This window comes from Lissotriton helveticus, chromosome 1_2, assembly GCF_964261635.1.
Source record: "Lissotriton helveticus chromosome 1_2, aLisHel1.1, whole genome shotgun sequence".
NCBI lineage: Eukaryota > Metazoa > Chordata > Amphibia > Caudata > Salamandridae > Lissotriton > Lissotriton helveticus.
Window position 1 is genome coordinate 152013804 of NC_136058.1, and position 13920 is coordinate 152027723.

General features: G+C 50.6%; 1 protein-coding gene across 2 annotated transcripts in view; it reads left to right on the plus strand.

Moving 5' to 3' along the window:
- The window catches only part of CYB5RL (cytochrome b5 reductase like), a 234584-nt gene that overhangs the window by 218601 nt on the left and 2063 nt on the right, over positions 1-13920 (plus strand). For both annotated transcript variants that reach the window (XM_078673443.1, XM_078673444.1), the window contains exon 8: positions 9215-9418. In XM_078673443.1, the coding sequence (XP_078529569.1) occupies positions 9215-9418 (204 nt within the window). The remainder of the gene's footprint in view (positions 1-9214; positions 9419-13920) is intronic.

A 13920-nucleotide genomic window follows, 5' to 3' on the forward strand; every position in this document is an offset into this window, starting at 1 on the left:
GGCACACTTGTGTATGATTAAAAACTGCCCTCACTCACACACACTGTGTGTGACATGCTTCATCATCGGGTCTGCTACGACGCCCGCTGAAATACAAAATACATTTTTACAGTTAAGATTTTATTTATTTACTCTTAATGTTATGTACTCTTTACTAGAGGTTGGCGAAGCAAGAAAGTGATGCTGTGACCCATGCTAGAGAAAATTTGTATAGCGCTACATATACCCGGCAGGGTCTAGGCACTTAATCAGCTTGCTTATTGCAGTGGATGTATGGTGAGCCATGTCTATGCTTGGGCTTCCATTGTCCATCCCTAATCATACCCCTGCTGTCCGTTCCCGCCCCCCGACCGCTGTCCGTTCCCGCCCCCCGAGGATATTGCACAAGGTCAAGCAGTAGCGATCCCCTGAGGCAGCTTGTGTCTTAGTGCAGTCTCCTTTGCCCAGCGCCTTGAGGTCATTGTGAAAGGACAAACAGTATCGATCCTCTTAAGAGAGTGTTTCCCTCTCCCGTCCCAATGCTGTAGCGCCCTAAGGTCACTGTGCAAGGAGAAGCAGTAGCGAGTCTCTGAGGCGGCTTGTGTCTTAGGAATGCTTCAATGCCTTGAGCATTGCCAGGACAAGCAGTAGTGATCCTCTAAGACGGCTTGCTGTCCTGTCTTCCCCGCCCCCCCCACCCGCTGTCCGTGTGCCTGTTCCCGCCCCCCCTCCCGCTGTCCATTCCCACCCCCGAGGATATTGCACAAGGTCAAGCAGTAGCGATCCCCTGAGGCGGCTTGTGTCTTAGTGCAGTCTCCTTAGTCCAGCGCCTTGAGGTCATTGTGAAAGGAGTGTTTCCCTCTCCCGTCCCAATGCTGTAGCGCCCTGAGGTCACTGTGCAAGGAGATGCGTGTTCAGAGTAGTGAGTGTGCAGAGTAGTGAGTGTGCAGAGTAGGGAGTGTGCAGAGTAGGGAGTGTGCAGAGTAGGGAGTGTGCAGAGTAGGGAGTGTGCAGAGTAGGGAGTGTGCAGAGTAGGGAGTGTGCAGAGTAGGGAGTGCAGAGTGACTAGGGAGTGCAGAGTGACTAGGGAGTGCAGAGTGACTAGGGAGTGCAGAGTGACTAGGGAGTGCATAATGACTAGGGAGTGCAGAGTGACTGCCGAGATTAAGCTAATGGCAATGTAAACGACTATGCCATTTATTTATCTGTTTTCAAAACCAACACATAAATACAAATTTTGTCATTTACAATGCCAATAGCTCTAACTTTTCCAAAGGCGAAACCATTGCATTGTAAATGCTTGTTAATCTTTGTTTCAGAGGTGCTAGGAGCCTTGACTAGGACAAATCTAAAATGTAATTTGATCCCTTGAAACTGCCGGGACTATAATGTTTCCTGCTCTCACAAAAGCTCTAGAGGAAAAGTTTCTCAAAGTTTTCAAACTACCTCCTGGTGCTCACACAACTACAGGCATTCACGTCTTAGGCCCCCAGGACCTCAAGGGAGGATACTCTTAGGGTGTTAGGCAGAGGCCCAGAGTAAAGTCCGAACCAGTGAAAAGCCTTTTGCATTTGGTGGTGGCCCTGTCTCAATCAATCAATCAAGAGTACTTGTAAAGCGCGTTACTTACCCGTGAGGGTCCCAAGGCGCTGAGGAGAGAGGGGGGTGCTGCTACTGCTCGAAGAGCCAGGTCTTGAGGAGTCTTCTGAAGGCGAGCAGGTCTTGGGTCTGCGGTATGTGGGTAGGGAGGGTGTTCCAGGTCTTGGCGGCGAGGTAGGAGAAGGATCTGCCGCAGGAGGTCGTTCGTTGGATGCGGGGAACAACGGCGAGGGTGAGGCTGGCGGAGCGGAGCTGGCGGGTGGGGGTGTGGAAGCTGAGTCTGCTGTTCAGGTAGGCTGGTCCAGCGTTGTGGAGTGACATGTGTGCGTGGGTGAGGCGCTTGAAGGTGATCCTCTTGTCGACAGGGAGCCAGTGTAGGTCTCTCAGGTGGGGGGTGATGTAGCTGCGGCGGGGGACGTTGACGATCAGTCGGACGGAGGCGTTTTGGATGCGTTGTTGTCCTTGTAGGTGTTTGGCTGGGATTCCTGCATAGAGTACGTTGCCGTAGTCCAGTCTGCTGCTGACGGGGGCCCTTGTCACCGTTCTTCTTGTTTCCGTTGGGATCCACTTGTAGATCCTGCGGAGCATGCAGAGGGTGTTGTAGCAGGAGGAGGAGACGGCGTTGACCTGCTTAGGCATGGAGAGGGAGGAGTCGAGGGTGAATCCTAGATTGCGTGCATGGTCGGTGGGTGTTGGCGCTGTTCCCAGTGTGGTCGGCCACCAGGAGTCGTCCCAGGCTGAGGGGGTGGGTCCGAGGATGAGCTATTCTGGGCGAGCCGGCCCACAAAAGGTGTCTCTGCACCGCCTCAATAGCCTTGAAATACGAGGAGGGAATCAAGTCAGGGTAGTTCTGCAGGGCGTAGAGAAATCGGGGTAGCGCCATCATTTTGAATAGTGCTGCCCGGCCCAACATGGAAACCGGGAGCTTCTGCCAGGCAGCAGAGTCACGCTGAAGCCTCGCGAGGGGCGGGAGCAAGTTTCTATCATACATGGCGGTTTTGTCTTTCGAGACAAAGATGCCCAAATACGTGAAAACCTCGGTGACCACCTTTATGGGGCAGTCACGTGGAAGTATAAGAGTGGCACCACTGAGGACGTATAGTAGGGATTTACTCCAGTTGATGCTGTAGCCAGAGTTTTTGCCAAAACTGGTAAAAATATCCAAAGCCACTATAAAGGACTTCCGGGGTCTTGAGAGGTAGAGGAGGATGTCGTCTGCGTACAGGGAGATCCTGTCCTCCCAGCCCTCCGCCCATCGTAGTTCTCTAAGGGACACATCCTGCCTGATCCAGGTGGCCAGTGGCTCAAGGGAAAGGGCAAATAGGAGAGGCGAGAGTGGGCACTCCTGGCGGGTCCCCCTCTCCAGGGTGAAGGCCTCTGAGACTTTGTTATTCACGACCACGTGGGCAAGCGGCTCGGAATAGAGGAGTCGCACCCAAGAGATGAAACTCGGGCCAAAGCCCAACTTACGCGAAACCACCATCATGTAGGGCCATTCAAGAGTGTCGAAGGCCATCGTAGCGTCGAGCGACACCACCACTGCATCTTCACCTATTGTGTGGCTTCTCCCCAGCACCCCGTTCAACCGACGGAGGTTAAGTGCCGTATTACGATGGGGCATAAATCCGGATTGGTCCGTGTTCACCAGGGTGCTAAGGACCGGCTGAAGCCTGTTAGCAAGGACTTTCGCCAGTATTTTCGGTTCCGCGTTAAGCAGGGAGATAGGCCTGTATGAGGCGCACAGCTCCCTAGGCTTCCCTTCTTTTGGAATCGCTACGATTGTTGCTAGCCGTTGGTCGCGGGGCAATATCCCTATGGACTTGCTTTCTTCAAACATATTTTTAAGGTAGGAGCTAATGCCCTCCGGCTTGAGCTTGTAGAGCTCAATCGGGAGGCCGTTCGGCCCCAGTGCCTTCCCAGGACGGAGATCCCTGATCGCGCGCTCAACCTCTGCTGCAGTGAGTGGCGCTTCTAAAAGATCGCGTTCCACATCCGAGAGGGCAGGCATCCTAAGATCGGCTAGTAGTGCGTCTGAGTCTTCTTCCGGACGGTCAGACCCCTGCTGTAGACAGTCCGATAATCACGAGCAAATTCCGTGACTATGTCATGAGGTTTTGTCCCCACAGAGCCATCCGGTGTGTGGATTTCAGCCACTACCTTGCTCGCCTGTTGTTTCTTATCCAGCCAAGCAAGGAGCTTACCCGCCTTGTCTCCCTGGTCATATATCCTGCCCTCCCTGGTGGCAGCCATCCTCTTCGTTGTTTCCAACACCATAGCTTGATATTCTGCTGTCTTGAGGGATAGCTGGTGTCGCGCCTCGGGCGTGCCCTCGGTGCGCGCCACCACCTCCAGGGCCCCAAGGTCTGTCTCGGTTGCCACTATTTGTGCCTCCCTTTCCTTTCGCCGTCCCGCAATTGCCGACAGGGCCTCCCCTCTGAGGACCGCTTTAAAGGCCTCTCACAGTGTAATCGCCGACGCGACTGAGCCGTCGTTGCTTTCAAAGTAATTTGTAATCAAAAGGGTCATCGCCTTACGAAGGTCTTCGTTCCGGAGGTACCAGGCGTTAATTGGTGACACGCACCCCTCCCGCCTGTTACCCACAGTGAGGTGGGCCAAAACCGGCGAGTGGTCAGAAATACCCCTCGCCAGGTGTGTGGCTGCGCGTACCGTGGTATCTTGGTGTAGAGGAGTGAGGATGTGGTCTAGGCGGGAGAAGGAGTGGTGCGGCCCTGAAAAATAAGTGTATTGTGTGTCAGTGGGGTGTGTCAGACGCCAAACGTCTGTGAGGACAAAAGTCTCTAGGAAGTCTCCCAACCATCTCTGTCCCCTAGGGATCTCCCTGGATGGGTGTCTGTCCAGCGTACCGGAGACTACTGCGTTGAAGTCCCCCCCTATGAATAACTGTCCGTCCGGGAGGGATAGGAGGAGTTTACCAAGGTCAGTGTATGCCTGTGACTGGAGACCCGGAGGGACATACGTGGATAGTAGAGTCAGTCTTTGACCCTCCCACTTACCCGAGATTGTGGCAAAGCGGCCCTGCGGGTCTGTATCTGTGTGGTCGGGCAGGAAGGGAAAGTTGCATCGAAGAAGGATGCCCACACCCCGGGACCCCGTGGTGAAACCAGAGTGTGTTGCCAAGGCATAACCATACCTATTCAGAGCGTGACATGCGTTACCCAACAGATGGGTCTCTTGTAATAGCACAGCGTCAGGCTGGTTAAGTTTAATGAACTGAAGTACCATGGCGCGTTTGAGTTTATCGCCGAGCCCATTTACGTTCCAACTTATTATCTTGAGGCTTTTATCCCATTTCCTAGCCATAGTCATTATTCACACCCGGCTCGGACCTTTGAACCTCTGCCCACCAGATCTGCTGAGGATCTCTCATTTGTGACCAAACAAAACATTTCCCCCCCTCCTTTAACTCCCACACCTCCCCGCCTCCCTTTCCCCCCTCCCCGGTCCCCTCGTCCCTCCCTAGCCCAACTGGACTCATGGAACCCCTCCAAGAACTGCCCCCCCTCCCTGCTCCCTAGGTTCAAAACTACCCACTGCCCCAATTAGCAGAGCGCCTATCGCCCAACCCCGACCCAGGAGTGAGGAACTTCCCCTTCCGGGAAACCTCTGTTAGGGAGACCGTGTGCTGGCTCCGGCTCCGGCCGCCATGCCTCTACTGCCCCCCAACTAGAAAGTCCCCTTGATCTTGGAGCACATCCCATCCAGCAGCGAAGCCCCGGAGTCAGTCGGCAAAATAATGACCTTCCCCACTTTTATCAATGGTCGTAAACATCACAGTCTTAATATACGTTACAGTTCAGCAGGGTATGGTCCGCAATTAAGGTCCCCCGCGTGCAGCAGCATCTCGGCCTGAATCCCATCTGGGACTGGCCGACCTGGAGCGCCACGAGTGCTGGCTTTGTGTATCCCTTTCCGACTTGTCCGCCGCCGACCCGGGGCCAGGCCCCGAACCTTTCGCCATGGTCCCTGGTCCTGCTGATCCCGGGCCGCCGGCGCCGCCGTGTCAAGCCATTCTTGGACCGCCTCCGGAGTAGTGAAGAAAAGGGACTTACTTCCCACGATGATCTTTAGCTTGGCCGGGAAGAACATCATGTATTTTATGCCCCGATCTCGCAACGCCGCCTTCACCCCCAGGAACGAGCGACGTTCCTGTTGGACCTGTAGGGTGAAGTCAGGAAAAAAACGGATGGTGGCCCCCTCGTACTGCAGGTCGCCTTGTTGTCTTGCTACCTGGAGGATAGCATCCCGGTCTCTATAGTTCAGTATTTTGGCGATGATTGTTCTGGGTGGCGCCCCCGGCTTGGGTTTGGGGACCGGTGCACGGTGAGCCCGTTCAATCGTGAATATTTTTGACAAGCGTTTAGGCTTCAAATGTTGGAGGATCAGGTCTTCGAGAAACAGTTCCACACTTGGCCCTTCCGTTCCCTCCGGCACACCTACCACTCGGATGTTACTCCTTCGGGCCCGTCCTTCCTGGTCCTCGAGGCGAAGGGCCATCTGGCGATGTTGGTGCACTAGCTCGTTGATTCGCCCCTCCAGCCGTTTTTCAGAGGTCTGCAACGCTTTTATGTCCGTCTCATTTGTTTTTGATCTGTCCGTGGTCTTACTAAGGTCGGTGCGCAGCAGGTTTACCTCGATGGAGATTTTGTCCATTTTGGTTTCGAGGTTGGTGCCTAGTGTTTAAATCGCGGCCATTATTGTCGTTAGGGACGGTTCCTGTTGGCCTGCTTGATCTCCACCAGCCGCTCCTGCCGGGGCCTGGCCCAGCGGTACCGCGTATTTGTCCAGTTTGTTAGTCTGAGTGGACACGCCTCCCTTCGGCCTCATGTTGGACAGGCGGCGTCTCCCCAGGCCAGCCGTCAGGGTCGCTCGAGTGATGGAGGGTACGCGGGGAGCCCTGGCGCGTCCGCCCCCCGACCCGTAGGGCCGGTGTCGTCCCGCGGCCCGGGGAACAGCAACTCGACCACTCGGGTCAAAGCGACAATGGTGAGCTCAGCACCTCCGGCCCTAGACTACCGATTCCGCCCAGGGGCGCCCCCACACTGCTACCACAGGTTCGACAGGTCTCCACGTGTTCAGTGCCCCCCCCCGCCGAGACCGCGCCGTCTGGGGTCCAGCTCCACCCCTCTGCGACCACACGGAGATGACGCAACCACTGACCTGTTCACCACCTCCAGGCCTCTTCACCGTTATGGCGTCCAGTCCTCGAGTAGGGCCCAGACACCGTTTGTCTCGCACTGCAGGGGGATTCGTCCCCCCGGGCCTTCACCGCAGGCCCCGTTCAGTGTCGCCCCTTTTGTGTTGGCCTGGCGCCTCCGCCGCCACGGAATCACTGGTGCTCTGTCGTCAGTATGAGAGCCCTCTCCCCGGCCGTGGGGTCCGCAGGGGTCTTGCGCTGCGCTCCGGGCACTCTCTTCACTCTGGGTCACTGGGCCCGTCCCCCACCCGGCCGCACACCGGCACGGAGAGGATGCGTGTTGGTATTACCGGGGGTGCCTCCGTGTCCTCCCCTATTGTGCCGGCGCAGCTTTCAGGCCTCACCGTGTGCTAGTAGGATGGCTCGGCCCATGTGCCGCGTCAACAGGTCTTTTTTGGGGCCCGCGGCCCTTTCCTGGCCCCACGGCGTGAGCAGGCCCCAAACCAGGGCCTCCAGCGCAGTCTCACCCAGCCCGGGGTTCACAGGCACCTCAGCCCTCCGGCCCCACCGGGTGTCTGACAGATGGTGCACCCGGCACCGCGTCCAAGGTCCGTTTCCGGCCGGCGGCCTTCTTCTGACCCTCAAAGCGTGGGTAGGCCTCAGGCCGGGGCCTCGATTACAGCCGCACCCGGCTCGGAGGCTCCAGGCAGACAGCCCAAGGTCTGCTGTGGCTGGAAAAACGGCCGCGACTCGGCCGCTTTAGATCGCGGAGCTCCGGTTTTCGCTCCGTTCGGTGGTGCTGCCCTTCAGGGGTTCAGGGCGCTGGTGTTGAGGCGCCCTGGTAAGGACGTTAGGCGGATTTATGCTGGGGCAGCCGCGGTCTCGGTGAAGCTCGGCTCTCAGGCGGCCATCGTCGCTGGCGCCTAGCCACGCCCCCCCAGCATTCCATTTCTAATGTTATACATGTTCTACTCTTCAGTACTTTGCACCCTACCTTCTGGGCAGCAAGGTGCACTTAGGGGTAACTTATTTAATATTTATAACAATGTTTCCCACCTGTCAAAATGGTGATATTGACAGGTTTGTGCAGCAGGGTTCACTCTGCTGCCGTCAGGCCACATAGGGTAGGCCTGAAGCCATGTTTTCACTGCCACTGTAGTGGATGGCACAATAGGTGCTACAGTCCACAAGTGGCATTTAACTTTCCATGCCATGGATGTATTTCAGTCCCACATACTCTGGCCCTACAGGAAAGGTAAATGTGCTGATCAGGTTTTCAGCCAATTTCGACATGTTCTAGGGGTCAGAGCGCATACACTAGGTATTGGATAGTAGTGTTCCAGTGTTAAAGTTCAAGATTACCAGCAGACGAGACCCAAAAAAATGAAAAACTGGGGGTGACCACCGAAAATGGGTCACTTTGTGAAAATCACACATTCCTCTTATACTAGTATGTCTAAATGTTGTCAGCCACCTAACATGTATGGCTGTATTTGTTCAGTACATTTTAATTATACCAAGGCATATATAGTTTTCAAGCATACTGTATGCTGTCATTGAGACAGTCGTCAAAACTTAGGTCCTCGGTATCACGTGCCAGCAACGGGTCTATGTGTCTAAACCAGGTATTAATTTGAGCCAGTGGTTTCCGATGCCCAGCACGGACAATCATCATTACTGGTGCTTTTCATTGGCACCAGTTAAGGACACATTCATTTATGGGAGATTAAGTGATTCGCCCAGTATCACAGGGTGTTGAACTGACGCTGAGACTCAAACCTGGTTCTCCAGCTCCGAAGTCGGCAGCTCTGCCCATTATGCCACATCCTTTTCCAACTTTCATGGTTAGTAGTTGGTTCTGTTTTAGGCGGCGCTAGCAGGAGAAATGGGCTAGTGCAAGCTGCCTCCTGATGAGCGCCCCGGCACTTTTTTTTACAAATGTCTTCCATGTATCATGTGTCATTATATTACCATAGCTCTGCCACACACAACACCTGTCTCCACCACCCTCTTTGATGAAAAAGACTGGCAGTGACAGCACATACAGGGCATGCATACCGTTTGTAAACATCAGGTGCATGTGGTGTGAGTGTCTTTTAGTGCAGGTGTGATGCAAGCTGCTGTTCTGTTTAGGCCTTCCCAATTCAAGATGGCTGATGGTCTAGATGACCTTACAGTGCCTGTGGGGAATAAATGTGGGGGAAAAGCAGCCAAAATTGTAGGATTGTCGAAATGAGTATCTTACGTTTGATTCAGGTGCTGTCTAATGGGGTTGTTTAATGGGTTTCCCCAATACCTGGAGATCAGCATAGACATTTGTCTGCTTCCTATAAAATAACTGGCGCTTCGCTTCCTATGAAGAACTGAAGCTGAAAGTTGAATGGATGTTTTATTGAAAGTGTTATTAATACCAACTGCCTGCTGGCATACGAGCGCTACAACAAAGCTTCTAAATGAGGTCCTGTTTTGCCTTCTTTTCAGTATGGACAGCTTCTCATGCTGGCGGCTGGCACGGGGATTGCACCAATGCTTCCCATCATGCAACACATCACCGACAACGAAGACGACGAAACCTTTGTGACCCTGGTTGGATGCTTTAGGAATTGTAAAAATATTTACATGAAACCTCTGCTTCAAGACCAGTCTCTTTTCTGGAATATTAAAATCTTTTATGCACTGAGCAAGGTAAAGTACCCTATGTTGTGCTTGCTATATACTGACGAGCGCCTTGCGTGTGCGTTGCGTGACTCGTGGGTGTTGTGAGTCAGTGAGTTTGATTTTCCCTGGCTGGCATTCGTCCGGTGGGCAGCTTTATGCCGCCTACGTCACAGATGACACAAACACCCTCTATCATTAACTAATCCAAAGCTCTTGCTGTGGAGGCTGCTTAATTCTTACCTCTACCTTAAGGCATGCCCTGAAGATTTTTCTGTTGCAGCCTGGGCGTATTTTATTGCCTCAGCATTTCTTAAAAATACTCCTGGTTTACTTCAACTTCACATTTTTGGTTACACTTATTAGCCTTTCCCAACTATAATGATTTATTACATGTTGTGCAAAGGTAGTGGGAGCCGTTTTCCAGGTTTTATCCTTTAAAGTTTCCTTTCCTGACGGTGATAGAAATAAAAACAAGCATTGGTAAATGCATTATTTTTCGCCCAGGGCACAAGTCCTAAAAAAAAGAAGTGGGGGGGACTAACCTAGTTAGGCAGTACGCCAGTGACATCAGGGCATGCGACATCACGGCGCACCACATCGATCCGCGACATCACAGTGCACGACATCACAGCACATGACATCACACATGGCATCACAGGAATTGACATCATAGAAAGTGGCATTACAAGCCACGACTTTACAGGAAGTGGCATCACAAGAAGTGACATCAAAATCTAAAGCCCTCACATATAGGTTTAGCAGGCCTATCATGTGTACGTTTGAGCGCATTGCGAGGATAATAGCACAGTGAGCTATGGAAGATGATATGTGACTCCTACACCTTTCAATCCCCCAGTTGTATGTAACACATCCTGTACATTCATTTACAAACATATAATTTATTGTACATGTAATATGCACGTGTTGATGTAAAGCGCTCTGCCACCCTACATTGGAACGGTAGGGCTATACAAGAAAAAATAGTGGTACTTAAATTATTTCAACGCCTCCTCAGGGGAAGTAAGCTCTATATAAATGTAATTTGTTTTGTTGTAAATACTGGGGAAAGACCAACACATCTGATATTCTTACAGTGCATGCATATCTCCTACACACGGAATTAATAAAGTGAAAAACTGCCTCTCTTAAGTATGTGTGAAGTGCTAACAAGGTGTGAGCCTTCGTTTTCCCTCTGCTTCATTTGCATCAGGTGTGAGGCTTCTGGCTGCTCCCAGCCAAGAGTCTCAAGCAAAAGGAGGCCTGATGACCCCTCAAATTCGGCCTTTGTTATGGGGCCAGCAGGAGCCTTAAATAAGAAAGCCCCATCCTGTCCCCGCCTGCACGTTGTTGCTTGTTGCAGAAGGAAAGCAGACAACGTACAGGCGCTGCTGAAAGTGTCCCGGTGTTTGGAAATTACACCAGGACGAGTTCAGCACATTATTCAGTGGGGCCCAAATTCTCGGCAGGGTGGACGGCATTCACCCTATGAAAAAAGTGGATGGACGCCGTCCACCCACGTGTACTCCTGACTCGTGCCCTGTTTTTGCTTATGTGATTATTGATAAGCTCTTTTTTGTTGTAAGGTGTAGCTTACTAAGTAGTTGTACAATATAAGTTACAGAAAGTGTTATGACTTGTTTACGTGCAAAGAGGCAATATAGTGTGCTGTTACTAGTGGTATAGTGTGGGTAGGTAATAGCAACATTTAGAAAAATGAAATGAAAGAGGGATACAGTATAATTAATTGATGTAATAGCAATATTAGGTGTTTAGAGTAGTTCTGACAACTTTTGGGCCGGTCCCACTGCACCTGCTGCACCATTCACACCATGCCTCTAGTGCCTGCAAGATAACTGCATTTGTGACTGCCTGTATAATAGTAAAATATAGCAATATTTGGTGTTTAGAGGAGTTATGACAACTTTTGGCCCTGGTGCCACTGCACCTGCTGCACTATTGAAATCATGACCCTAGTGCCTGTGAGGTAACTGCACTTGTGATTGATTATTTAGTAGTTACATATAGCAACATTTGGTGTTTAGATAAGTTCTGACAACTTTTGGCCCCGGTGCTACTGCACCTTTCAAATCACGCCCCTATCGCCTGCTAGATAAATGCACTTGTGACTGTCTTGTTTAGTGCTCAAATTTAGCCTTTGGCCCTTGTGCCACTGCACCTGCTGCACCATTCAAATCAAGTCCATTTTAACTGCAAGGTAACTGCAATTGTGACTCCTTGTTTTGTAGTCAAATACAGCAATATTATGTGTTTAGGTAAATTCTAACAACTTTTGTGCCCGGTGCTGCTGCACCATTCAAATCATTACCCTGTTGTCTGCAAGGTAACTGCACTTGCGGCTGCCTGTTTAGTAGTAAAATATAGCATAGCTCTTGTAGATTAACTTTTTTACGGGGTTTTATATAGTGCCAACTTGACCCAAAGGTGTCGGGTATCAGAGCACTTTACACAAGCACCAGTTGCGTTACATGAGGACACATTCATTTTTGGCATGGGGAGATTACATGATTTTCCCACAATCACAGCATGTCGCACGTCCTTGCCGAGACTCGAACCCGGTTCTCCATATTTGAGGTCGACCGCACAAGCCGTTAGGCCAACTCCTCTCTCCTTTGCGCCAACTCTTCTCACCTTTATTAATTTTTTTTTGGGGGGGGGGGGGAATCTTTTTATTAAACACAAATGCAGAATATAAACAATTGACATCAGCTTTGAAAATACATAGACAACATGTCTCCAGTTACTTTATTACAGTTGTTGTTCAAGGTCAGTCAGTGGCACATAATTCATCCCTCTGTATTTGTTCCATGACCCCCATATCTTGGTCTATTTTTGCGGGCAACCTCTACCCTCATAAACCGATCTTTCAGCTTGCATACACCAATCCATGTCTGTCACCCAGTCTCGGTATCGAGGCCCGTTCGTATCCCTCCATGACCATGCAATGTTATGCTTTGCCACCATACATCCCAGGGAAACCCAGGTTATTTATTTCGCAGTTAGGCCTGTCACATCCCATATGTTAAGGAGGCACCATCGAGGTGAGACCTCCAACTCGTTCCCACACAAAGATAGCATTTTTTACGTTAATTTCTCCCAGTATAATTTAATCACTGGACACTCCCACCATTGGTGTATGAACGTTCCCTCCTGTCCACAACTCCTGGGACATAATGATGAGTTCTGTGTGCCCGTTTTAACCAATGCCACACTAGTATAGTACGCACTGTGCTGAACCCTTAGCTGTACTAATTTAAACCGTTAACTAATCGCTACCTGCCGAGGGTATGCCAACGCATCCTGCTACTCCTCCTCAGTCATATCTCCCACATCATCCACCAATTTGGAACTTATTTTTCCTAGTTTTACTGGTGAATTATTTAATATCTTTCTATACGTCACAGATATTGCCTTTTTCGGTAAATAATCATCTAATAGCCTATCTTCTTAAGGGGAAGAGGGCAAGAGTTCAGCACCCCGGGGGAGTGCTTTTTGTAGTGCACTACGGACCTGAAGGTATCGGAAAATGTCCCCCTCTTCCAGCTCATAGTCTCTTTTGAGGTCCTTGAAAGGAACAATTTTGCCACCTATCCACAAATATCCTACCTTATTGAGTCTGATCAGTTCCCATTTATTGAACCCCGGGCACCTCGCTAGTATCCCCAGTTGTCCCGTTTCTAAAAGTGGAGTAGCCTTTGTTATCGTATTCTTCCATCCCAGATCCTTTGAGGCCCTATGCCATAGGGTCACCGTAGTGTAGGTTGGCGTCTTGCCCGGGGCATGTTTCCGTCCCCCATAAAGTGCTCTCGAATAATTCCCTGGGATCATATTACTCCCCTTTATTTTTAACATGCAATGTTTATTACAACAATTAGAGTTTGTTTGTAATGACCAAATAGATTAAGTTGAAAACAATAAATCCGACAATTCCTACGAAGGGCAAAGAATGGTACTGAGGTATGAATAGGAAATGCCACAAATGTTGTAAGTCTAAAGCATCTGCTTTACACAACTAAGTAATAAAAATAAAGCATTCCAGCATACTGTTAGAAGCTCTCTGCCTTTTCCATGGGAAGAGATCTTATCTTGAAAGTGAATAGGGCATAAATGGGGCTTAAACAAGGATAAACTGTTGGAAGAGATCTTATCTTGACAGTGAATGGTGCTTAAACAGTGTGAACAGCTTCAGTAAAAGTATTGTAAATGCGTGCAGCCAGGGGAAGCGAATGAACACAGTAATTCGGCTATGGGAACTGATAAGAGCCCCCATTTAAGATATATTAAATACAAGATCTGTGCAAGTGCTGTACAGGCGAAACTTAAAAAGAGACCACAGAGTTAACCTTTCCTTTTGCTTATCAAATTATGTAATTGCAATTTTGTGTTTGGTCACTCTGAATTCCTAGCCCCGCCGTTTTGTCTTCATAGACGTTAACGCTGTCAGTTGCAGAAAAGAATAAATATTGCTCTATGAAAAGGATTCACCTTCATAGACCTTTATGAGACAGATT